The sequence below is a fragment of the Chlorocebus sabaeus genome, chromosome 21 (assembly GCF_047675955.1).
Source record: "Chlorocebus sabaeus isolate Y175 chromosome 21, mChlSab1.0.hap1, whole genome shotgun sequence".
Classification (NCBI taxonomy): Eukaryota; Metazoa; Chordata; class Mammalia; order Primates; family Cercopithecidae; genus Chlorocebus; species Chlorocebus sabaeus.
The window spans coordinates 28,969,923-28,996,879 of NC_132924.1; the positions used below are offsets into that span (position 1 = coordinate 28,969,923).

The 26,957-nt window shown below is 38.4% G+C and overlaps 2 protein-coding genes and 1 pseudogene across 2 annotated transcripts in view; 2 read left to right on the forward strand and 1 right to left on the reverse strand.

Annotated features, from left to right (window-relative positions):
* Positions 1–5,397: 5,397 nt before the first annotated feature.
* LOC140709643 (putative C-mannosyltransferase DPY19L2P1) lies at positions 5,398–8,658 on the forward strand. The gene has a single exon (XM_073008972.1). It carries the CDS (start codon positions 5,771–5,773, stop codon positions 6,131–6,133), a length of 363 nt encoding a protein of 120 aa, XP_072865073.1. The 5' UTR covers positions 5,398–5,770; the 3' UTR covers positions 6,134–8,658.
* Positions 8,659–10,190: 1,532 nt separating this feature from the next.
* LOC103226296 (probable C-mannosyltransferase DPY19L2) overlaps positions 10,191–26,957 on the forward strand; it is a 97,732-nt gene continuing 80,965 nt past the window's right edge. Inside the window, exon 1 of the mRNA XM_073008973.1 lies at positions 10,191–13,107. Coding sequence (XP_072865074.1) covers positions 12,943–13,107 — 165 coding nt within the window. The 5' untranslated portion in view covers positions 10,191–12,942. The remainder of the gene's footprint in view (positions 13,108–26,957) is intronic.
* On the reverse strand, positions 22,684–23,900 carry LOC103226250 (protein S100-A11 pseudogene; annotated as a pseudogene).

Genomic DNA, 26,957 nt, shown 5'->3' on the forward strand with positions numbered 1-26,957 from the left:
TTAACTCTACTAATACTTTTTGCCTTAAAGTGTATTTAGTCTTTATTAATATAGCCTTACCAGCTTTCTTTTAGCTACAGTTTCCACAGAATACCTGGATCCATTCTTTGATTTTCAAACTTTCTGTATCCTTATGTTTTAGGCATGTCTTTTGTAAACAACAGTTATTTATTTTTTAAAAAATCAGTCTGACAGTCTTTGATTGTTAACTGGGGCATTTAATCTCTTTGCACTTATAATTACTAATAAGTTTGGATTAAAAAATCCACCATCTTCCTATGTGTTTTCTGTTTATTCCAGCTGTTTTATGTCCCTGTTTCTCTCTTTTCTTGCTTTCTTTCAAATTGTTTGAGTGACTTGTCACTCAGCTTTTCTTCTCTTTTAGTCTGAAAGATTATATGTTTGCATTTCTATTATTTTAGTGATGACCCTGAAATTGTAACACGCATTCTTGGCGCATCAGTGACTAATCTTAATCCACATTTTGCAGGCAAGACAATTAAGGAACTTGAAACTATTTAACTACATTTAGTCACCTCTTGATTTCTATGCTATTGTTGTGTGTAAGAATTTTTTTTTTCAGGTGGAGTTTCCCACTTGCTGCCCAGGCTAGAGTTCAATGGTGCGATCTCAGCTCACTGCAACCTTCTCCTCCAGGGTTTAAGTGATTCTTCTGCCTCAGCCTCCCAAGTAGCCCGCCACCAGACCCGGCTAATTTTTGTATTTTTAGTAGAGACGGGGTTTCACCATGTTGGCCAGGCTGATCTCGAACTCCTGACCTCAGGTGATCCACCCTCCTCGGCCTCCCTAAGTGCTGGGATTACAGGCATGAGCCACCATGCCTGGCCGTGTAAGAATATTAATATTGAATCACCTCCTTGGAACAGCTTTGGAGTCTCTGAGCAATCTGAAAACCATGAGACCAGATGATATAAGACTCCATCCACTTTAACATTCTGTAAGCCTGGAATTGCGCTTTTAAAATGTTAACTGCACCAGCCCTGTTGTGGATAATGTATTCTTAAAATGCAATTGCAGAGAAATGAGGTATGGGTTTTTCATGTTTCCAAAAACACAGAGATTGGCACCTAAACAGTTACAGCCGTCTCCCTTCAATTAAATGCAATTGGAAAGCTTCAGGGAACACTAGTCGATCTGCATATAAGATGAGGTATGTTCAAATGATGATGAAAAAATTGGAGTTAGCAGCAGGTCTGTAGCTCACCTAAGACAATTCTAGAAGAGTAGAATCACTTTATTTCCTGTTAAATGTATTTTTGTTTTACCTTTTTTCTCTCAGACTCAGGCTTGTGGCCTTTTCTGATTGACACAGCAAGTTGGTGTCTTTTCACTGTCTCCTTGATGAAGCACCTGCATGCAATATGAATTTAAAGAGGCTCTGTAAAGTAATTCAACAGCAGCAAATATGCTACTTAGAAATGAGTCAATCCAAGATATGTAAATCCAAGAAAAGTTTTAGACTGAAGCAGTGGTTTTATAAAATACACATGTCCAAAGACACTTTTTTTAGTGGAGGCAACTTGCTGAAGAAGAATTTGAAAGGATCTTTTAACATTTATAAACAGACCAATTTGAAATTACTTAGAAAATAAGTAGGCTCCAAGAAGAACATACCTATGGCTATCCCGTTTTTTGAAGACAAAAATGGAGTTACAAAATTAAACAAAGGATGTATTTCATGTTTGAATTTGTAGAAAAAGTCTTAGAGCTGGATAATGAAAATAAATAAAATTACAAATAAAATAAACTATGAGATCCTAAGAATTTTGCCACCATCTTTGGGAATAACTAATGCTGATAAACTAGAGACTAATACTTTGGTGCCAATTCCAACTCCTTGCACTGTACAAAGGGGAAAAAGTATCTTAATGCACAAGAAATTATGAGACAGCACAAGTAAAAACCAATCTTTTATGCGGAAAGTTTCAATTAAAGTGAAATTCATATTTTAAATTACCAAATTATAAGTGAAAACGTTTGTAATGTTTTCAAAATGGTCTTCACTGAACTATCTCCATCTAGCCTGGAGGCTAGAGATGGAACTTAACTATCCACTTAAATTTATATCTATGTATTTGTGCAAAGCTAAAACTTTAAATCTAATAAATTATCTGAATCAATTAAAACGAAGTCATTATTATTTGGAAAACTAAATCTTGACCATGATGAATATCTTAATTATTCTGATATATGAAATGTGCAATGTAATTTTTATGTGGGGTTACATTTGGAATTTTTCTACATTTCATATTTAGTAAGTGGATTTATTATAAGAACAGTGATTTTTTTAAAGAATGAATTTAATAAGTGAAAGTTTTGAAATTTTGATTTACAGATCATTATTGCCATCTGCTGTTTTCATAGTTTAACTGCATTTTTCCCCCAATTGCTTTACTAAAAGACAAAGGAAAAACTGAAGCAAGTTTTAGATATCCATAACTGGATTAGAGATCTCTATGTAAGACAAATAATTTGCAGCCAGGTGCAGTGGCTCATGCCTGTAATCCCAATATTTGAGAGGCAGATGTGGCAGGAGTGCTTGAGGCTAGGAGTTTTAGACCATCCTGGGCAACATACTGATACCCCATCTCTGCAAAAATAAACAAATTAGCTGTGTGTGGTGGCCTGCACCTGTAATCCAAGCTCTTCAGGAGGCTGAGGCAGGAGGATCTCTTAAGCCCAGGAGTTCAAGGTTGCAGTGAACACCATTACACTTTAGCCTGTGTGACAGAGTGAGACCCTATCTTGAGAACAACAACAACAAAAAGCTAAATCATGAGGCATCTCTGTTTCAAAGATGATAAGATAATGCAAGAACATATTACATCATACCTAATTAGAATGTGCTATTTTGTCAGTTCATCAGAGATTAAAGTATCAGGCTAACTGCTTTAAATTATTGTCATTAGTTAGTATACAGCTAAAATGTGACTCAAATAACCATTCAAAATAATGAGGTCAAAATAAGTGACCACCGTTAGAGAGGGTGTAAAAAGATGAAAACATCCATGATTCTATTTAACCGCACATAAAACTAAGTGTCAGGATTTCCCTCTTATACACAAATCTACTCCTCTCCTTAGTAGGAGTAGATATGTAATTATTTAGGCAACTATCTCTCAGTTAACTAATGAACCTAAAACATGTATTACTGTTCAATAATTACCAACGTATCACTTGGTGACAAAGAAAGCAAGTGAGCAAAATATTAATTGGAAGTATTGTCAAAAATAGCAATTACTTTTGCACCAACCTAAAAATACTCACTAGTGCACTATAGGATGGCCAGTCTAGAAGATAATAAAGGAACATTTGTTTAAGCATGTGCTGTGTTTTTGATGCTTTACAAGCATTAATTCATTCGATCATACCTTCAGGAAGACAAATATAACCTTCTTCATTTTTCAGATGAGGAAATTAATCCCAGAGTGGCTAAATTACTAGCTTAAGGTCATAAATTGGTAATCTTCCTATATGAGTCCCCTGTGTAAAAGATTTAGAGCAGCACGTGGCACACAGTTAATTTTATGTGTTTACTAAACATATGAATCATAAAATATATCCTGCTTCTTTTTTCCTTTAACACTATATCATGACTATTTTCCTATATCATTAAATATCCATGCAAAATGACTTTAGTGGCTGTAATGCTTCACTATATGAATGTTTCATAACTGAGTGTTTGTCATTGAGGCCATTTCTATTTTTTCAACGATATAAATAATAGCACAATGAACACTCTTATAAAAAGATTAATTTTTTAAATGATAAAAATGACCAGATTTGTACTTTCAAGGGCTAGACCACGGGTAAGAGCATTTTATATCCCACCAGGACACCAAGAGATGCAAAAGACAATTGGAAACTCCAGAAAAAACAAACTGACCAAAAAGAAAAACAATCACTCCACTTTATTAGCTGTTAAAACTTGGGCAAATAACTACATCCCTGATGCTTGATTTTAAAATTTGCATATAGTTATTGCATGAATTAAGTGAGAAAACATTTTGAGCACCAAACACAATGCCAGGAATGTAGAAATGCTCCTTGAAAAAATCTCCCAAAACAAAATATGAACAGTAATAGCACTTACTGAATTTAAATGAGTGACAAGATAAATAGTACTGTCAGTTAAGTGCTCTAGACCTTCAGAAAAAGCATAATTAATATGGGCTGGAGAAAAGGGCTGGGGCTTGGAAGGTGATAGCATTGAGATGGGCGGGGAGAAGAGGATGTAAAAGCCAAGGGGTGACTTTTCCATGTGAGTAAAGGAATTCAGCAGTTATGGAGTCTCAAGCTGTGGACCTCACCTGAAATGACTGGGATGGAAGATTTGTGCCCGAGAAAGTGGGAAATTAAAGTTGAAAATGTATATTGGGCAATTATTGAAGGCATTGGTGAGCAAGCCTAGGACTTGATTTGTGTGCTATGGGGAGCCATGAACATTTTTGTGCTGTGTTGCATCAGGAAAATTAACCTGACCACGATGAGCCATGATTTAGACGGGTCAGTTAGGATATGGGAGTTCAATTCGATCCATCATCAAACAGATGGGAAGTGAAGCGGTGTGGGTTCCAGCATGGGGCCGTGACCGATGACACGGAAAATGTCAGCGGTCCCAGTGCATCTGTGCCAGCCGCTTTGGCCTCCTGCTGGGCTGCGCGGTGACTGGGAGCTAAGCGCTCCCCTCTTAGTTGGTCCTGGCTGGTGCTGAAAGTGCTTGAGCACACCGCTCCTAGGGCTGACGACCTCTCGGAACCTTACTGGAAAAGCATTTTGCTTTAAGATTCAGTAAACGCTGTCCCGTGCCAAGGAACTGGCGTCAACCTGAGGCTCTGGGGTCAGACCCACCGGACTCAGGCCGGCTCTGCCACGTGTTGTCTGCAGTCTCGGCCCGCTCCCTCCGCGTTGGCAACAGGCACTGACTGTCCGATACCCCCGCGATCGTAGGAGAGCGGAGACGTTCCTAATGCCGGGTGCACCACGGGGGGGTCCGCTGGCTTTCCTGACACACTTCCTACAGTCATTTCTTGCAGCTGAGATCTTCCCCTTTAATACTTCGTTAATTAACGTGTAACCTTTTGGTTAAAATGTCAAAGCTAAGACTAAACCCGAAGGAATGAAGCCACGGGAAGTTCTTCAGACTTAGTCGCCAGCAAGGTTATGGCCCGAAGCGGTGCAGGGGCGGCGCGCGGGGAAGCGACTAGCAGAGCTGTGCGCACACGGGGTGCTGCGGGCGCTGGGGAGTGTGGAGAGGCTGCGTGGAGCTGCACGCTCGGGGTGGGGGGCGGGGGCTGTACTCCCAGTGAAGCGCGTGAAAGGCGAGCAGTGATGGCTTCTGCGCCGGGGGTCTGGCAGCCTGTGGGGAGCTGTACGTGGAGCTGCGCGCAAGGCGGCGACTGCACGTGCGGGCTTGGGTACTGGGCGCACTGGGGGCTGCAGGCGCTGGAGAGGGTGTGGTGGGCTGTGCGTGGGGCTGCTCTCACCGGAAGCGCACGTTCGGGGAAGCGCGGAGGCGGGGGTGCTGCGCGCGCTGGGGAGCACGTGGGCGGACACACAGGGACTGCCCGCGCGAATGGCTTCGACCGTACGCGCCCCACCCCACATTTCACAGTCGCCATGACGACCGGGAGGTCGGCAACGGCTGCGGGGACAAGTCCGTTGAGGCTGCCAGGCGAGTCAGGCCTTTCTGAACCTCGCCTGACTCGCCTGGGCTGTGCCTGAAATTGACCCAGCTCCACCAGGGATTATGAGAAAACAAGGAGTAAGCTCAAAGCCGCTACAATCTTCCCGCCCCAGCCAGCCTAAGCGGCGGCGCGGGGCCTCCCCCGCCCGGGAGCCGGAGGTGGAGGAGGAGGTGGGAAGGTCGGCGCTATGCGGCGGGAACCTGCCAAGGGGCGCCAGGAGGTCCTCCCCGCGGAGGATCCGAAATCTGAAAGCGCGAAAAGGCTTGCAGTTGGAGGTGATGGCCAAGAGCCTTCTTCTCGGCCCCTTCCAGTTCCTCCGTAACTTCCTGGCGCAGCTCCGGGAAAAGGTGCACAAACTGCAGGCTCCTTGGTTCTCCAGCAGGACCACTCTCGGCATCGGTGAGGAGAAGGCAGGAGAGCCCTAGAGGGAGCCGCATGGCGCTTTTCTTGAGTCTTGAAGGAGATCAGTTTAACAAGCAAGGGTTTGTGGGTGCCTAGTAGTAAATAATAGCAAGATCCGAGTAGAAAGGAGTTGGTCAAAGATCTTGTCATTGAACAAGGGGAGAGAGAGAGATGTGGAGTATATTGGTTTGAAGGGCTGTCAGATCGCAGAGTGTTTTAAGGTCTAGGAGTTTTATTTATTTATTTATTTATTTATTTTGGAGACGGAGTCTTGCTCTGTTGCCCAGGCTGGAGTGCAGTGGCCGGATCTCAGCTCACTGCAAGCTCCGCCTCCCGGGTTTACGCCATTCTCCTGCCTCAGCCTCCCGAGTAGCTGGGACTACAGGCGCCCGCCACCTCGCCCGGCTAGCTTTTTGTATTTTTTAGTAGAGACGGGGTTTCACCGTGTTAGCTAGGATGGTCTGGATCTCCTGACCTCGTGATCCGCCCGTCTCGGCCTCCCAAAGTGCTGAGATTACAGGGTTGAGCCACCGCGCCCGGCCAGGTCTAGGAGTTTTAAAGACTCCTAGAGGGAAGGATTAAGGAAAGAGGATGAGATTAAGATTCCAAGAGAGGAAATAATTAGTGGAGCAAGGCTTGAATATTTGGGAGGGTAGAATTAAAGGCACAAATCTGAGAAGCTAACTGTGGAAAAGAGGAGAGAGAATTCCTTTTCTGAGATGGCAGGGAGTAGAAAAGCGCGGATTACTATACGGAGAAATGTTAAAGTGGAGATAAAAGAAGTTGGGAGTGCTGGCGTCTAATGGTCTGTTCAGTGAAGTATAAGGCTGAGTCACCTTCAGAGGTGAGATTGATAGGATGCCCGGGTCCAGGGGACATGCTTCTGTCACAGCTTGGAAAGGGCATGCGATAAGCCCTTCAAGCATTTAGAATGCTGGCATCACTACACCGTATCCTTTTTTTTTTCAGATGTGGTATGTGGGTTAAGGGAGGGAGTGAGAGACACAGAAAGATTTTGAGCATCTTTGGAAAGCTGGATGAATTTGGTAGTATATTTGACCTTTTCCTTATATATCATCCGAAGAGTTTTTGTCAGTGTATATAATTGTTAGGAGAATTAGAAATAGGATACAAATATAGTTGAATAGGATAGTCTCTGTGTATTTTAAAATCAATGAAGCCTAATAAACAGTTAATGAGCATCTTTACAACCATTTAAAATTTTCAATCTTTTAAAAATTATAGCAACCCCACTTGCAGACAGTCCAAAAATACACCATGGGCCATACTTTGCCTATCCTGATATAAAACAAGTAAATCTGAGAAGTATTTAAGATAAGCCCAGGACAGTTAGTAATATAGGAAAAGATCTGGATAAACATGGTTGAGAATTTCAACATTGCAATTTTTTAGTTTTTTAAAATTTAATTTCTTCAATAATTATTGAATTAATTTGCATTTATTTTGTTAGCCAAGTGGAGTAATTTTTGAATTTTTAAGAGGCTATTATTGGTGGTTATAAGATGACCTGCCAAGTATATTTGGGATAACCATAAGAAATACCATTATAAAATCTCAGAAGGGACGTAGGACTTCTGGAATAGCCAAGGAAATGCACTCCTCTATGACGACAATGAAAATACTTGGAAAATTTTCAAAATCATTTTCTTCAAAACTTTGGAAATTAAGCAAAGGTTTACAACAATCTGAAGGGCATTAATTCAAGAAAAGCTGCTGAACCTCTCTATAAGAACAGCAAAGTTTGTGGTGTTTTAACTTGTCCTATTCCCCACTCTTCTCTCTCCAGCTCCATGGTATCCTTGAAAACAAGCAATTCCCCAACCAAGCGGGCACAGGCTGCGTTTGCAGCTCCTGTAAAAGCTCCATACCCAAGAGCAGTGTCTCCCAGCTCCCTGGTGAAGTCTTGTGTATACACGGGGCGCTGGCACAGGTGACTCCAGATTAGTCTCCTAGGCCATCTAGTAGCTCCTAGGTCTGGGCGCTTGCAGAGATCTTGCAGTTCATCAAGGGTTGAGTTGCACAATGAGGCTTTTAGATGTGCTGCTGAGGAAGTGATTGCCTATATTTAATCATCTTCTGATGAATGCTAGGGAAACTGATCTAGAGTGGCTCCTCCTGGTTAGAACTAGTGAAGCATACTGTATATATTTACTTATTTTAAAATTTTCATATAAAGGAATAGAAAATAATACTGACAAAACAAAACAAAAAAGGTCACAATCTTCCATAATTCCATCACTCTTACCAATTACCTGAAGTAAAAAAACTCTCTCAAGTCTCTCCCTTTGCTTGTCAAGCCCCGCTGCAGACAGGTAAGCTCTGTTCAGAATTTACTTTGTGTCCTGGATTTTTCCTATGCTCATAGAGACAGGATTAGCTGGCCATCTTGCTTTGTGTGCTATCTTTCTAGACATGTAAAATAATACATTTGAAATACTTGTTTTAACGATATTTTATAATTAAAGCAGCTTTTAATAACTTCCCTGTTTTTCTTTTTTCCAGCTGTCTTTGTGGCAATTTTACATTGGTAAGATTTAGTTTCAGTTTGAAATTTTTAAAAACATTTGAATTAAAAATTGTCATCACTGTTTGCGTACAGTAAACAATAACTTCTGGCTATATTTGTAGAACGTCTTTATGTGCGCCAATTTATACATATATTTTGCTTTTTTACAAACCTAATGTGTGAAACAGCATTTACAAAATAGATGCATTAGGGGAACAGTAACTTATGAATTAAAATATTTTTGCTTTACCAAATAATTCACCACGTTTCTTTAAATATCTAGCTTTTCTAGTGTATTTTGCATGTGTAGTTCATTTAAAACCCTCCTTTGTTTTATGGTAATTATATGTTGCTAGTGAAATCACTTTTTTTTTTTTGAGACAGAGTCTTGCTCTGTCTCCCAGACTGGTGTGCAGTGGCGCGATCTTGACTCACTGCAACCTCTGCCTCCCAGGCTCAAGTGATTCTCGTGCCTCAGCCTTTCAAATAGCTGGGATTACGGGTGTGCACCACCACACCCAGCCAATTTGTTGTATTTTTAGTGGAGACGAGGTTTCACCATGTTGGCCAGGCTGGTGTCAAACTCCTGGCCTCAAATGATCCACCTGCCTCGGCCTCCCAAAGTATTGGGATTACAGGCATGAGCCAGCCCACCCAGTCAGTGAAATAACTTTGGTGATAAAGTTTAGTAAACACCTGCCAATTGGAAATCAGGTAAAAAAGAAGATAAAGGTTCGGCAGTGGTTATACAGAGTTAAATGGCTTTGAGTCTTTCAGTGTGCAAGCCTGTGTATATTATTTTACAAAAGTGTTTATAAAAATTTGTAAAATAATATTTCCCTCTGTAATATTTTATTTTTACCTGTGCTCAGCGATTTCTACCCTTGGGAGGTATGAGATTTGCCCCTATGTTCTGTAGACACAGTGCTGCTCTAGACATTTAGTCTGCAGGGAGATTTTGATGTTAGAACTGAGGCTGCAATGGTAGGGAATATTCCTGCAGTTTTTGGTACCCTGGCATATGTCCTACATGTAAAGAAGGGTTAGTGGAAAACAGGGTTAATATATGGAACTTTGCTTTATTTTCAACTTCACTGGAAACTCATGACTACATAAGTTAGCTGTAGCATGATTATTGACTGCAGCTAATTTTGTTTATCACATGTGCTCCTTTCTTCACTGCCTACAGCTGTTGAGTTTCACTACTAAAAATGTCTTCAAGCACACACCTGCATTCTTTGGCACTTGAAAGTTGATCCCTTATGTGATATTATACTTATTGTAAGTCTGCTTTGATTTAAAGTAATTTTATTCAAAATTATATTCTGAACCCTTTTCAACACTTATAGAGGTATTTCCCAAGGCTGGTATATTAGAATCACTTGAAACTTAAAAAACAAACAATAACCTGCCTCTGTTCTTATTTAGAGGCCTGGGATGGAAGGAAGGGTGAAAAAAACTACAAGAATTTTAGTTATACAATTTTTTTTTTTTTTTTTTTTTTGAGACAGAGTCTCACTCTGTCGCCCAGGCTGGAGTACAGTGGCATGATCTCTGCTCACTGCAACCTCTGCCCCCTGGGTTCAAGCAATTCTCCTGCCTCAGCCTCCCTAGCAGCCAGGATTACAGACATACACTACCATGGCTGGCTAATTTTTGTATTTTGGTAGAGACAGGGTTTCACCATGTTGGCCAGGCTGGTGTCGAACTCCTCACCTCAAGTGATCTGCCTGCCTCGGGCTCTGAAAGTGCTGGGATTACAGGCATGAGCTGACGCACCCGGCCACAATTAAGTTTAAAAACCACTGAGTTAAGGAATTTCAGGTGTGTGCCATACTGGATTATAAATGCCTAAAAACATGCAAATTATAAAAATAATATTATAACAATTTTTTGTTTTTTATGGCTTTCTTATCACTTATTTTAATGTTGGTTTTGAAACTTGTTCTATTGTAATATGATACTTCATTTTTTTCTAGGTTACATTTAGTAACACTTTTTGAAAATGATCGTCATTTCTCTCACCTCTCATCTTTGGAACGGGAGATGAGTTTTCGCACTGAAATGGTTAGGTTTCTTTTTCTAACGAATTAATTTGTGGTTTAAGAATAGCGAGACTATGAGGTAGAAATGTATTAGGCATTGAAACAAACTTTTGGTGAACTGCACTGTTTCATAAGCTATAACCCGGGTTTATTATTTAAATAGTAAAGTGTTTGAGATTATTTTTCTGTTACTTATTTCATTATCTCTCACTCTTTCCTAATGCAGACTTCTTTTTAAGATAATAAAGATGAATTATAATAGGTGAGGAAGGAGGACAAAGGAAGCACTGAGGAAGTGATAAAGGGGAATGAAATGAGATGTTATCAGAAATTGCTTTGTCTTTGGCTACAGTTGGGAGATCCCATGTTTCACCTGGGTCTTTTAATGGTGATGATGATTTGCCTCTCTTTTGGTTTCAAGATAATCTCTTTTAAGAGATAACTTTTGATATAATTTTTAAATAATTTTCTGTTTTTCGATAGTTAATCTTTAAAATGGAGTTTTCTGCCCTACACATCTCAGGTAATTATTGGGAGGAGTAAGTGGGATAGCGAATGCCAAAATTGCACAATTTTATGTTTAGAAGACACCACAACCGTCCATCTTCCAGATCTGCTCACAGCTGATCAGGGGCCTAGTAAAGCATTGAAACTGGCTCTCCTCACTCTGGCCATTGCTTTTTGTTTAAATTATGGTAAAATTTAGATTTAAATTTGTAATAAAAAAATTTCAATATGTTTATCATTTCAGCGTACAACTCAGTGACATTAAGTACATTCATGTTGTCTTGCAGTTATTACCACTGTCCACATCCAGAACTTTTTGCTATCCCAAACAGAAACTCTACTCACTAAACACTAATCACACCCAGCTCTATTTTCTGTCTCTATGAATTTGCCTATGCTAGGCCCCTCAGTCACTGCTTTTTTATTTTCATCCCTATATTGCCCCTATAAAGTTTCAAAGCATTGGATACATTAACATATGTATGACATTTGAACATTTTAAAGGTATTTCCAAAGACAGAATATAAAATATTATTAAATAAAGAGTGTAACTGTGGCAGAGTCTGGACTTTGGTGACAGACTGCTGGATTCTAATAGCAGTTCTGTGCTTTACTGTATGATGGCTAGTCAGGTAACCTCTCAGATTCTCAGTAATCTCATCTGCTCAATAGAAACAATGCCAACCTTAGAGGGGTTTAGGGAAAATGAAGGGAGATAGTGAATGGCAACACATAGCAGAATACTTAACACAAAACAGTAACTGTTATTAGTAACTTATTTATATATTTAATATTTCCCTAAATACAGACTTTTGCATATTAGGTATCCTTTAATTATTGTATTGCTTTGTTATCCTCCTAAGCAAAAAGGAAAATTCTTTATGAACTCATGTTTTGTCTGTCAACTACAAGGTAATGGCCTTTCAGACATCAGCTAAAACAGACCTTTAATTTAGTAGTTACTCGTGTTGGATGAGGCAGATATGAATATAGCAAATAGCATTTTTTAGAGAGAGTGCATTTTAAACAATGTGGCCCTTTTTTGCTTTTAGATTTCAGGAGCGAAAGCAAGAAATTGATGGGGAAATAAGACACAACATGCTGTTGTTAATCCATGATTTTAACTCAACAGCACTTTTACTATCCTAATGAAGACTTTATATGCTGAAGTGTAAGACACTAAAATAATGTGCTTTTTAGTATATAGCATTTGTGAGCAACAATAGTCGATCGACACTGAGCTTTCACCTTGCACAGAGGATTTGATGGAACTATGAAGTAAGCCAGAAGCATTGGATTCCTTGCTCATGATGCTTATGGTCATTCTATTTTATTTCCTAAGAGCAAGGGAAAAAAAGAAGTAATTTTCTATATGCAAAGTTGTACAGAGGCATGAAGGCATCCCTGTTTATGACAGAATTAATCAGATGTCAACCTTCAAGCATCTCAAATGTGGGGGATAAAACCAGATTTGGGAAAATTAAACATACACTGTCTACACCTTTTAAGACGTTATTAAGAGAAACTCTTTAAATCATTTGACCATCCCTCCAACTCTTTAGTTTGAAAGCCTATAGAAAATTTGAAAGAATAGTACAGTGATCACCTGAAAATACGTGCTTTTTAAAGTCCAAGAATGCAAAATAGCGAGGAGTAATTAGGAAGTCATCTTATTGACCTTTTTTTTCAGAAAAAAAATATTCTAAAGAAGTGATAAAAATAAATATTTTAAAGTTTTAATTACATTGACAATATGTGCCTTTTTTTTTTTTTTATAAAGGGACTTTATTATTCCTACTTCAAGACCATTATTGAAGCACCTTCATTTTTGGAAGGACTGTGGATGATTATGAATGACAGGCTTACTGAATATCCTCTTGTAATTAATACAGTAAAACGCTTCCATCTTTATCCAGAGGTGAGTCATCATTTGAGACAAATAATATTTGTAGAGTGATCCTTTTTATCAGATAAAAATAGTCAGCACAATCTTGTTAAGAAAGGGAGGGGAGCTTTCAGGTGTATTAATTGTGTGTATCATTACAGTTGAGCAGAATGTCGTAAGTTCCTTCGTAAAATTTAAAGACCCCAGAAACTGTTGTCTTATGAACTCAAAGAATGAACCTTAGTGTGTAAATAATGGCCAGGGTAATAGACAAACCAAATGGAAAAGACAGTCATGGGAGCCAAAAAGGTTCTAAATGGGCTTGGGCTTTTGGCTTTGGACACCTCATAGGTGGGCACGATGACCACGCGAAGGAACAGTGAGAGTGATGAGCTCGAATAGTGATCTTGGAGTTACGTTAGTACGGTAAGATTTCTTTAGTCACACGGCCAGAAATCTATTACTATCTTCCAACACTTAGCCTAAAAGAGTATGGTTGTTATAGTAGTCTGTAAATGCTAGAAATTTGAAAAACGGAGACAAAATTAGTGAACTCAGTTTGTGAACTCAAGATAAATGCTAAATTTGACACCATGGTAAATACTAGTGTTGAGTTTAAAGTTGTCTCAGAATCCAGCATATTAGTTAAAAGTTACTGCTTTCTAATCCTTTATTCATATTTTTATAGCTTTTAAAAATTACTATTCTTTAGATTTTGAAATGCTTAAAACTACAGAGAATTAGAAAATAATATTCAAATATGTGTGATCAACCATCTAAAATAAATGAATGCTCATCTTTGTCATTTTTGCATCAGCTATTTTAAAATAATTAAAATATTATAAATACCTTTGTTCTGCTTCTAGTCCAACTTATACCTTTATTAAAATTTGGTGTGTGTAACCATCCAATTTCTGTTTTCAGAGATTGATTTATTATGTGCTTTAAGTCCCCATAAATGATCTCATACTGAATGTGTCACTGTAGGATTTTTTCTTCAAAATTATATTTTTGAACTTTCTGTATATATATATTTCTTTAATTTTAACCATTTTATGAATTCTAAAGTTTATGTATTTCCCCATCTTAATATATTATTTCCAATTTTTCAATTACAAGCAATGTAATCTCAAATGTATACTTTTGTATGGTTTTCTTCCGTATATGTGCAGTATTTTGTCTAGGATATATACCTAGAAGTGGAATTGCTGTTATAGAGTGTGTACGTTTTCAGCTTTACCAGATATTGCTAAATTGCTGTCTGAAGCAAATGTAGCAGTTCACGCTGCTGTCTAGAATTTTCTCATATACTTATTAGATTTTGAATTGTCCGACCCTGTGATTTTTACTCTTATAATGGCTGTGATATGCTTTTTTGTTTTAATTTGTGCTTCCCTTACTATTTATGGGGATAAATATATTTCCATGTTTAATAAGCATTTGGATTTGTTCTTCTATCAATGACATATATAAATCTTTGTCACCAAATCAGTTTTTTTGAGGTATGACTTACATGTAATAAAATGTGCCAATTTTGAGTGTACCATTCTCTGAGTTTTGACAAATGTATGAAGCTATATATCCATCACCACAATTGAGTTACAAAACATTTTTAGAATGCCAAAAAATGCTTCATTGTGGTAACTGTCTTTTCCCCCATTGAATTAACTGTCTTGGTATGTTCGTTGAAAATTGATTGAGCACATTATGTGTGAATCTGTTTCTGGACTCATTATTCTCTTGATCTATAATTATGCCAATACCACACTGTCTTGATTACTGTCTTGATTGAAATAAATCTTGAAAGTAGATAGTTCTCTAACTTTGTTTTTCCTTTTTAAAATTGCATTTCTATCTAAATGTTAGGGTCAGCTTATTAATTTCTCAAAAAAAAAAAAAACCTGCTGGGATTTTGGTTGGGATTATGTTGGATTTGTACATGTATTTGGGAAGAATTGACATCTTAACAATATTGAATTTTCTAATCCACGATCATGGTGTAGATCTCCATTTTGTTGATTATTTTTAATTTGTCTCAGCAATGTTTTGTATTTTTTCAATGAGCAGTCTTTCCCAGTACTCTTTTATTATAAATTGTATTATTTAAAAATTTTTATTATTCCAGTTTTTGTTGCTTTTGTATAGAAATATAGTTGATTTTGAATATTAACTTTTTACCTGCATCTTGATGAAGTCAGCGGTTCTAGTAGCTTTGTTATAGAATCCTTTGGATTTTTCTATGCACATGATGATATAGTCTGTAATTAAAAGCAGTTTTATTTTCCAGTAGCTATACCCTAAATGTTTTAAAAACAGCTTTATTGAGGTGTAATTGACATATGATAGCTGGTCATATAGATGAAGTGTAAAGTTTGATTAGTTTTGGCCCACCTGTAAAACCATCACCAGTCAAGACAATGAGCATATCCCTCATCCCAAAGTTTCCCTGTGCTCCTTGGTAATCCCTCCTTCCTTCATCTCTCTTTGGCCACATCCCATCTCTAGGAAACCACTAATATTCTTTTTGTCATTATGGTTTAGTTTGCATTTTCTAGAATTTTATAGAAATAGAAATAGAGTTGTTCTGTGCCTAGGTCTTAATTTATGCGATTGACTGAGTGATGACACAGATAGATCAGTGCCACCAAAAGAAGAATTTATGATTAATACTTCCATGGAGAAGAGGACAAGTCACATCACACAGAGCCACAGGAGAGATACAGTTTGGTCAGGCAGAAGCAGTATTGAGGGTAAAGCCTAGGCATCACTTTTATTGGGGTGTCTATGGGAAAGGCAAAACCGGGCAGAATTTAAAAAAAGAAAATAAACAAATTGAAAGACAGTTTACAAACTGGGAGAAGATATTTGTTTGGATTCTTTTTGTTTGTTTTGAGACAGTCTCACTTCATCGCCCAGGTTGAAGTGCAGTGGCGTGATTTTGGCTCCCTGCAGCCTCCGCCTCCCAGGTTCAAGCGATTCTCCAGCCTCAGCCTCCGAATAGCTGGGATTACAGATGTGCACCACCATGCCTGGGTAATTTTTGTATTTTTAGTAGAAACGGGGTTTCACCATGTTGGCCAGGCTGTTCTCAAACTCCTAGCCTCAAAGCCAGGCTGGTGATCCTCCCGCCTCAGCCTCCCAAAGTGTTGGGATTACAGTCGTGAGCCACCATGCCCAGCCAGGAGAAAATATTTGTAATATACTTTGGAGATGAAGGGTTTATACACCTAACATATAAAGAACTCTTAATTCTTTATATATTTAGCTTCTGGAGGCTTCAGGTGTCAGTTAGGTGATGAAGAGAGCTGGAATGATGACACTCTCATTCCTACAACAAGGAAAATAGCTGGACAAACTGCAAGATAACACCTTTTCTTGAACCCTTCAGGAAACGGAGGTCAGAGGACAACCAAGGCAAAATTTCAAGAAGGACAGGTGCCTGCAGAAGGCAATAGGAACTGAGCATTCTGGAATAGGGACTGCTTGACTGAGATAGATGCTTTTGAATGCCATATAAGCTGGTACAAAGATTAAACCAGAAATTTTTTAATGAACTGCTACAGACTTGGTGTGAGCTGGCATGAAATGTGAAGGTGAGCAGGCTCTCTCAGGGAAGACTGGGGAAGTATTTAGAGAAAGCTTTCCTATGATGCTGGCTAGGGGACAGGAAAAGCAATCATTGCTCAGACTCTGTGCACACCCATGTTGTGAAATCTTTCCTAAGGAAAAGAAAGCCATGATCTGCAGGGAGAACGGTATCAAACCCATTGTCTGAGGACACTGGTGGGTATCCAGTGAAGCTGGTGAAAGAGAACAGGCAGGAAAAAAAAAAAAAAGAAACCCTAAATGTTAAAAAACAGTCATATTCCTTGAAGAGGGAACACTTACGAAGGGTACAGCCCCCAAGTCCCAAATTCACAGTACCTGCCTAAGACTGAGGCTTAATTGGAACATCAGAAAACCTGTCACTCTTCCCCCATTACATTAACAAGCCTTTGGTAAAAATCACAGTGGAATGTGACCAAGTGAGTTTTGCAAGGCATTTTCTTTCTAGGGAGCAGCATAAAGGAAAACCCAAAACCAAGTTCAAAACAAAGTACCATTAGAGGAATTTGAAATCGCTAGTGTCCACAGCAGCAACAAACTCCAGCTTTGGTAACTATAGCAACTACAAACTTCAAATCCAGCCCACCCTAACTAGATTAACACAAATCCCTACAATAAAGATGTAACAGTAAGAAAGATGTTCTTATTTTCAAGCATAAAAATACTGACCTCTGTGCCTACTGTCTTATACAATATGTCTAACTTTCAGCAAAAATTTTGAGGCATACCTAAAGGTAAGAAAAAGCACAGTCTGAAGAGATAGAGCAGCCAGACCCAAAGAAGATACAGATACTGGAACAACTGGACAGGAGATTTAAGTAACTATGATTAATATTTTAAATACCCAAATGAAAAAGACAGATGATATGCAAGATCAGATAGATAATTTTAGCAGAGAGATGGACACTATAAGAATCAAAGGGAAATGCTAGAAATAAAAAAAAGAAGTAAAAAACGCCTTAGATGGACTCATCAGCAGACACAGCACAGCAGGAGAAATAGGTCAATAGGAATGCAAAGAGAAAAAACGTGGAGGAAGGAAACGATAGAGCATCTAAGAGCTGTGACACCATATCAAATATTCTAATATATGCATAATTAGAATCCCAGTGGGAGAGGAAAGGATGAGGAAGAATAAATATTTGAAAAAGAGAATTTTTCAAAATTAGTGACAGATACCAAACCACAGATCCAAGAAACTCAGAGAACATCAAAAAGGATAAATACCAAACAAATGTATGAATGAATAAACAAACCAAACTTGCGTATACAAACCTAGGGGTAAATGTAAACATACTAAAGAGTATGAGAAAGAGACTATCTCACAAAGCCTAAAATACTTATCGTCTGGCTCTTTATAGGAAAAGCTTGCTGACCTCTTATCTAAGAGAATGAATAGACTAGGGATATAATGTGAGTTTCTTGGGCAGCACCAAGGGCTTCATTTGAGGTTGATGGTCTTGAACTGAGAACAAAACCAGCCAACAGAATTGTGTTTCTCCAGCTATGCTTAGATTCCCAAGTATGAACACGGAGAAAATGGAGAGTTGGATTTAATCATGTTGGGTCAGCTTTCCCTTGGATGTAGAAAGCCAAAAAGAACATTGCTCGTGGCCTTCCAGCAATGTCAGCAGCAGCAACAACAAAAGCATCTTCAGATTTACAGAAGCAGTCCGTGAAGCAGTCAGGGAGCTGAGGACACAGGGCAATCAAATAACCCAAAATAAATTAAAACGAAAAAGCACGTGCAAGGAGAACAGAAACAAGCATTTAATTACACGGGTCATGCCACTAGACACAATGGTAAAGAATTCAGCTCAAATTGTTCACCAGTCAGTTGGTAAATGCCTAGTATGGGTTAGCAAGGGAATTTGCAATTGTTTACAGACATTTTTACACAGATCTTATAAGGTGCTGACAAAAGATTAGCAAGAGTGCTCAGAAATCTTCCTCCATCGTGAAGCCTGGGAGAACAGGAGCCACTTACAGAAAGGCATGAAACCCACCCACCCACCTCTTCCCTATCTCTGCTATGAGTCTTAAACTCTCTTATCTTAAACTGCTGGGGGGAAGGTAACAAACACTGTCCTTTTCACATTACTGGTACAAAAATAGGCCACAGATCCTGATTTGGTCCCTGAGCCTTACTTTTGCTAACCCCTTGATGCCTGTTTCATATCTTCTCTCTCCAGTTATCCCAAACCTCCTCTCCCCCTTTCATTCTCAGCGAATGACCTTGTTTTCTACTGTTTTCCTGTGCCCATTGTATATTTCCTAGCTGTATCCTAGGTGCCTACTTCCTGGAATATGGAGTTGATTCAGTATCATATTTGTTGCATGAATGAAACTATGCAAATTTCCTTGTGCTGCATACTCAGTAGTCAGTGGATACAACCTAAGCACAACCAAAATTAGGTTTATCTGTATCCTCACCTGCATTTGGTATTGTCACTATTTTTTATTTTACTCATTCTTACACATATGTAGTGATATATCATTATGGTTTTAATTTGCATTTGCCTATTGGCTAATGATGATGTACATCTTTTTGTGCTTATTTGCCATCCGTATGCGAAACGTGTCTATGTATTTTGCTCCATTTCTATTTGAATTGTTTGTTTTATGAATTTTGGATCTTAGGATGTTCTTTACATATTATAGATGCTAATTATTTTTCATATATATGGCTTGCAAATATATTTTCCCAGTCTGTAGCTTGTCTTTTCATTCTCTTAAACAGGGTCTTTTGTCAATTTTGGGGGAATTTCTGTCTAGAAATTCTATCAACAAAGAGAACTAGGTGAAAATACTAATTCTAGTTTTTTGACAGAGGGATTCTGAAGTCTCCTAGTAAAATTATGTATTTGTACATTTCTCCTTTGACGTCTATCTCTTTTTCTTCACACATTTTGTAGCTCTATGTTTGGTGCATATGCATTTAGGATTGCAGGGTCTTCTTGCTGGATTAAAAAAAAAATAATTTAATGGTGACTTTTTCTTCCTTCTCTGATAATTTTGTTTGCTCTGAAGTGTGCTTTTTTCTGATAATGGCATTGTCACTTCTGCTTTCTTTTCATTACTGTGTGTATGATAAATTCATCATTTTCCATCCTTTCACTTTCAGCCTGACTTTATTATTACATTTGTAATGAGTTTCTTGTAGACAGTTGGGTAATTTTTTTTTTTTTTTTTTTGAGACGGAGTCTCGCTCTGTTACCTAGGCTGGAGTGCAGTGGCCAGATCTCAGCTCACTGCAAGCTCCGCCTCCCGGGTTCACGCCATTCTCCTGCCTCAGCCTCCAGAGTAGCTGGGACTACAGGCGCCCGCCACCTTGCCCGGCTAGTTTTTTGTATTTTTTTTTAGTAGAGACGGGGTTTCACTGTGTTAGCCAGGATGGTCTCGATCTCCTGACCTCATGATCCGCCCGTCTCGGCCTCCCAAAGTGCTGGGATTACAGGCTTGAGCCACGGCGCCCGGCCAGGTAATATTTTTAAATCCAATCTGTCAATGCATGTCTTAATTGGTATATTTACCAGTTGGCCACTTATATTTAATATGGTAATTAATATGCTAGAGTTTAAGTCTGCAATTTTATTTTGTGCTTTCTATTCTTGGTTTTCAATTTCTGTTTTTTTTTTTTTTTTTTTTTTTTAACCTTCTTGTGGCAGGACATTTTATTTGAACATTATTTAGAGTTATATTTTGATTTATCTATTTTTTAAATAGATCGCTTTACAAAGCTTTTTTAAGTGGTTCTAGCGATTATATTAACGCAATTTATTACAGTCTGTTGCTGCTGTTATTTTACTGTATGTTTTACTCATCAAACTTATTTTAAACTCAAGTTTTACACAAATTTTATAAACTCAGGAAGAAAGTGAAAGCCTGTTTTATTTTATCCATGTTTTTTATTTCTTCCTCTTTGATGTTCCAAGATTCCTTCTGTTATCATTTCATTTCAGTTTAGGGAATTTTCTTTAGCTACACTTTTAGAATAGATGTCTGTTCTAAAAGTTCTGCCGGCTGCATTTTTTTTTTTTTTTTTTTAGTTTTTCTTAGAGAATGCAGTTTCTTTTCATTACTGAAGGATATTTTTGCTGGACATAGGATTCTGAGTTGATAGTTCCTTTCTTTCAGCATACGGCAAGTGTTGTGCCATTTTGTTCTGGCCCTCCATAGTTTCTGATGAGAAATCCATTGTTAGTTGAATTCTTTTTCTCCTTTAGGTAAGGTTTTGTTTCTCTCTTGTTGTTTTCATTTTTTTAAATTTAGTCTTCAAAAGTGTATCAAAGTATAATGTTCAAAGTTCAAGTGTTTTCTAAAGTATGTTGTGTTTTAGTATGTATTTGTTTAGATTTTTTCTGTTTGAGATTTGCTCAGCTCCTTGAATATTTAGGTTTGTATCTTTTGCCATATATGTGAAGTCCAGTCATTATTTCTTTTTTATTTATTGATGTATTTATTTATTTTGAGACAGGATTTCACTCTGTCGCCCAGGCTGGAATGCAATGGTGCAATCTCAGCTCACTGCAACCTCTGACTCCTGGAGTCAAGGGATCTGCCTTCCTCAGCCTTCTGAGATGGGCAACCACCATACCTGGCTAATTTCCTTGAATTTTTTGTAGACATGGGGTTTCACTGTGTTGCTCAGGATGGTCTGAAACTCTTGGGCTCAAGCAATCTGCCTGCCCTGGCCACCCAAACTGCTGGGATTACAGGTGTGAGCCACCGGGACCAGCCTCAGTAATTATTTCCTTGAATTCTTTTTCAGCCCTGCCTCTTTCCCGTCTCCTTCCAAGACTCCAATGATATGAATACAGGATCCTTTGTTAAAGTTCCACAGGTCCCTAGGGCTGTTTTGTTTTTGTTTGTTTGTTTGTTTGTTTTTATTCTGTTAGCATCTGTTTTTTCTCTTTTGCTCAGATTGAGTAATTTCTATTGTTCTTTCTTCTAGTTTACTGGTTATTTTCTTCTATCTCTGCCATTCTCCTCTTGTACCATCATTAAGGTTTTTTATTTTGATTATTTTATTTCTGAGTTCTGAAACTTTTAACTTTTCTTTATGTCTTCTATTTTTCTGCTGACACTTTTTCTTCTTCCAACTTCTGTTTTAGGTTCATGGGGTACATGTGTGTGTGGGTTTGCTATATAGGTGAATTGCATGCAGTGGGGGTTTGGTGTATGGAGTATTTTGTCACCCAGGTAACAAGCGTAGTACTCAATAGGCAGTTTTTCAGACTTCACCCTCCTCCCACCCTTCACCCTCAAGTAGGCTCCAGTGTCTGTTGTTCCCTTCTTTGTGTCCGTGTGTACTCAGTGTTTAGCTCCGCTTATAAATGAGAACACGCAGTATTTAGTTTTCTGTTCCTGCATTAATTCAGTCAGCATACTGGCCTCTAGCTCCTTCCATGTTGCTGCAAAGGACATTATCTTGTTCTTTATAATGGCTGCGTAATATTCATGGGATATATGTACCACATTTTCTTTATCCATTCCACTATTGATGGCATTTAGGTTGATTCCATGTCTTTGCTATTGTGACTAGTGCTGCAGTGAACATACATGTGCATGTGTCTTTATGGTAGGCTAATTTATATTCCTTTGGGTATATACCCAGGAATGGGATTGCTGGGTTGAATGGTAGTTCAGCTTTAAGTTCTTTGAGAAATTTCCAAACTGCTTTCCACAGTGTTTGAGCTAGTTTACATTCCCACAAGCAGTGTATAAGCATCCTCTTTTCTCCACAACCTCACCAGCATCTGTTATTTTTTGACTTTTTAATAATAGCCATCCTGGCTGGGTTAGTGTGGTTTTGATTTGCATTTCTCTAATGATTAGTGATGTTGAACACTTTTTCATATGATTGATGGCCACATAAATGTCTAATTTTGAGAAATTTGTGTTCATGTCCTCACCCACTTTTTTTTTCATATTTTAAAAAAGTGACATTGGTTTATTACTATCCACAGGTGGGGCGTGCATGATGTGGTGGGTGTGCTGGGCTCAGGGGACGTGTGAGCTGTGAGGAGGAGATGATGACAGAAAGGCGGGAAAGAAAGGGGGTGGGTTTGAAGGCCAGGCCCAAGGGGTCCTCAGGTCCACTTCTGGGAAGGGACAGCCTTAAGGAAGGAGTCATGGCAAGCCACAGCTATGCCACCAATCAGATTAAGAAATTCTGGGACGTCTAACTGCCCATCACTGTTGACATCCAGTTTCTTCATGCGGTCAAGGACACTGGGGTCCTTGTGGTTCTTTGTGAAGGCAGCCAGCTCTGTATTCATGAAGCTTAGGAACTCCGTCTTGGAGAGACTGCAGTTGTAACCATCCTTTCCAGCATACTTCTGGAAAACAGCAATCAGGGACTCAATGCACCACTCAGTCTCTGTAGGACTGGAGATTTTTGCCATGTTGGAGCTGAACAAGGCACGGGAGACTGTGACTGGGAGTGGCATGGAGTACTTATTTTTTAATAGGGTTGTTTTTTACTTTTGATTTGTTCCTTATGGATTCTGGATATTAGACCTTTGTCAGATGAATAGTTTGCAAATATTTTCTCCCTTTCTGTAGGTTGTCTGTTTACTCTCTTGGTAGTTTCTTTTGCTATACAGAAGCTCTTTAATTAGGTTGCATTTGTCAATCTTTGTTTTGTTGCAATCACTTTTGGCATCTTCGTCATGAAATTTTTGCCAGGGTTTATGTCCAGAAAGGTATTTGCTATGTTTTCTTCTAGGGTTTTCATTGTTTTAGGTTTTACATTTCAGTCTTTAGTTCATCTTGAATTGGTTGTTGTGTATGGGGAAAAGAAAGGATGAAGTTTCAGTCTTCTGCATATGGCTAGCATCATTATCCCAGCATCATTTGTTGAATAAGAAGTCCTTTTTCCTATTGACTTGTTTTGTCAGGTTTGTTGAAAATCAGATGGTTCTAGGTGTGTGACTGTATTTCTGGGCTCTCTATTCTGTTCCATTGGTCTATGTGTCTGTTTTTGTGCTAGCACCATGCTGTTTGGTTATTATTGTAGCCTTGAAATATAGTTTGAAGTTGGGTAGTATGATGCCTCTGACTTTGTCCTTTTTGCTTAGGATTGCTTTGGCTATTTGAACTATTTTTTGGTTTCATATGTGTTTTATTTTATTTATTTATGTAACCTTATTTACGCTGAAGGAGTATCCATATATGTTTTAGAATAGTTTTTCTAATTATGTGAAAAATGTCATTGGTAGTTTGATAGGAATAGCATTGAATCTGTAAATTGCTTTGGTAGTATGGTCATTTTAACGATATTGAGTCTTCCTATCCATGAGCATGGAATGTTTTTCCATTTGTTTTTATTGTCTCTGATTTCTTTCAGCAGTGTTTTGTAAGTCTCATTGCAGAGATTTTTCTCCTTTCTAGTTAGCTGTATTCCTAGGTATTCTTTTATAAGTTTTTTATTACTTTTTTGTGGCTATTGTGAATGAGATTGCATTATTGATTTGGCTCCCAGCTTGGACATTGTTGGTGCATAGAAATACTACTGACTTTGGTACCTTGATATTACATCCGGAAAGTTTGCTGAAGTTTTAAAAAGACATATCTAGGAGCTTTTAGTCAGAGACTATGTGGCTTTCTAGGTATAAAATTATATTGTTTACAAAAAAGATAGTGTGAATTCCTGTCTTCCTATATGGATTTATTTTCTTTCTTTCTCTTGATTGCTTTGGCTGGGACCTCCAGTACTATGTTGAACAGGAATGGGGAGAGTGAATATCCTTTTGTTGTTCCAGTTCTCAAGGCAAGTGCTTCTAGCTTTTGCCTGTTCAGTATGGTGTTGGCTATGGGTTTGTCATAGATGGCTCTTCTAATTTTGAGGTATGTTCCTTCATTGCCTACTTCGTTGAAGGTTTTTAAAATGAAAAGATGTTGAATTTTATCAAAAGTCTTTTCTGCATCTGTTTAGATAATCATGTGGGTTTTTTTTGTTTTTTTTTTAGTTCTTTTATGTGATCAATCATATTTATTGGTTTGCCTATGTTGAACCAACCTTGCATCCTAGGAATAAAGCCTACTTGATCGTGGTGGATTAGCTTTTTGATGTGCTGATGGATTCAGTATGCTAGTATTTTTGTTGAGGATTTTGCATCTATATTCATCAGAGATGTTGGCCTGAAGTTTTCTTTTTTACACTGTGGCTCTGCCACATTTTGGCATCAGAATGATGCTGGCCTTATAGAATGAGTAAGGGAGGAATCCCTCCTCAATTTTTTGGAATAGTTTCAGTATGATTGGTATCTGCTCTCCTTATATGTCTGGTAGAATTTGGCTGTAAAGTCATCTGTTCCAGGACTTTTTCTGGCTGGTAGGCTTTTTATTGGTGATTCAGTCTTGGAGCTTGTTATTGGTCTATTCTGGGTTTTCATTTCTTTTTGGTTCAATCTTTGGAGGTTATGTATTTCTAGGAATTTAGCCATTTCTTCTAGGTTTTCCTGTTTGTGTCCGTAGAGTTGTTCATAATAGTGTCTCGGAGTTTTTTGCTTTTCTACAGGGTCAATGGTAATATCTCCTTTGTCATTTCTGATTGTGTTTATTTGGGTCTTCTCTCTCTTTCTCTTTATTAGTCTAGCTAGTGGTCTATTAAACTTAATTTGTTCTTTCAAAGAACCAATTTGTGGTTTTGTTGATCTTTTGTATGGTGTTTTATGTCTCAATTTCATTCAGTTCATCTCTGATTTGGTTATTTCTTGTCTTCTGCTAGATTTCGGTTTGGTTTGCTCTTATTTTTCTGGTTCCTCTAGGTGTGATGTTAGGTTGTTAATTTGAGATCTTTCTAACTTTTTGAAGTCGGCATTTAGCTCTGTAAACTTTCCTCTTAACACTGCTTTAGCTGTGTTCCAGCAATCCTGGTATGTTGTCTCTTTATTTTCATTAGTTTCAAAGAATTTCTTGATTTCCACCTTAATTACTTTGTTGACTCAAAAAGTCATTCGGGAACAGGTTGTTTAATTTCCATGTAACTGTGTGGTTTTGTTCTTAGTATTGATTTCTGGTTTTTTGCGAGATTTTCTATTTCTCTGGTAAGCTTTTCAATTTTTCCATTTGTTTTAAGCATGCTCATTAGAGTATATTTATTATTGTTGCTTTAAAATCCTTGATAATGCTAATATTTCTTTCATCTCAGTATTGGAATCCATTTATTTTCTCATTCATTTTGAGACCTTTCTGGTTCTTGATGAGTGATTTTCACTTGAAACCTAGACATTTTGAGTATTATGAGACTGGGTTTTATTTAAACCTGCTATTTTAACTGGATACCTCTGGCATCACTCAAGCAAAGGAAGGGGAAAGGGGGGAAGGCACTATCTTGTTGCTTTCAGGATCACCTGAAGTCAGGAGTTTCAGACCAACCTGGCCAACACGGTGAAACCCTGTCTCTACTAAAGATACAAACATTAGCCAGGTGTGGTGGCGGGCACTTGTAATCCCAGCTACTTGGGAGGCTGAGGCAGGAGAATTGGCTTGAACCCAGGAGGAAGAGGTTGCAGTGAGCTGAGATCGCACCACTGCACTCCAGCCTGAGTGAAAAGAGTGAGACTCCATCTTAAAAAAAAAAAAAAATGCCCAGAGAAGGTAGAAGTCTAGCTTTCCCATTTGACCTTTGTTTATATGGTAGGGGTGGAACCACATTTTTTTTTTTTTTCCCTGTGGCAATTAGTTGGAGCAGAAAGATGATCATCTAAAGGTTTTCTGTATTTCTAGGCTGCCCCTTTTCTGGTCTTTGGACTTTTTTGGTACTTTTTGTATATTTGTCTCAGTCTGTTTTGTGCTGTTTGAACAAAGTATCTGAGACTAGGTAATTTATGAAGAATAGAAATTTATGTCTCACAGTTCTGGAGTCTAAGAATTCTGGAGTCAAAGGAAGTCCAAGATCAAGGTGCCAGCAGATTTGGTGTCTGGTGAGGGCTGCTCTCCGCTTCCAAGATGGTGCCTTGATGTTGCATCTTCTGAAGGAGAGGAACCCTGTGTCCTCACATGGCAGACAGTAGGAGAGCAAGAGAGCTTTAATCTCACTCATGAGCGGGGAGTCCTCATGGCCTAATCACCTCTTACAGGTCCCATCTCTTAATACTATCACATTGGCCATTAAGTTTCAACACCTGAATTTTGGATGGGACACATTCAAACCATAGCAGTGGCCATTGGCGTTTCTGGATTGCCAGCCTCTTTAACTCCAAATCTGAGAAAATGAGGCACAGAGAGAGCCCATGGAACTCATAACCATGTTGTTCTTTGGGTCTCAA

Excerpts from the sequence above, each read along its gene's own strand:
- LOC140709643 (XM_073008972.1), top strand. The coding sequence starts at position 5,771 with ATGAGAAAACAAGGAGTAAGCTCAAAGCCGCTACAATCTTCCCGCCCC.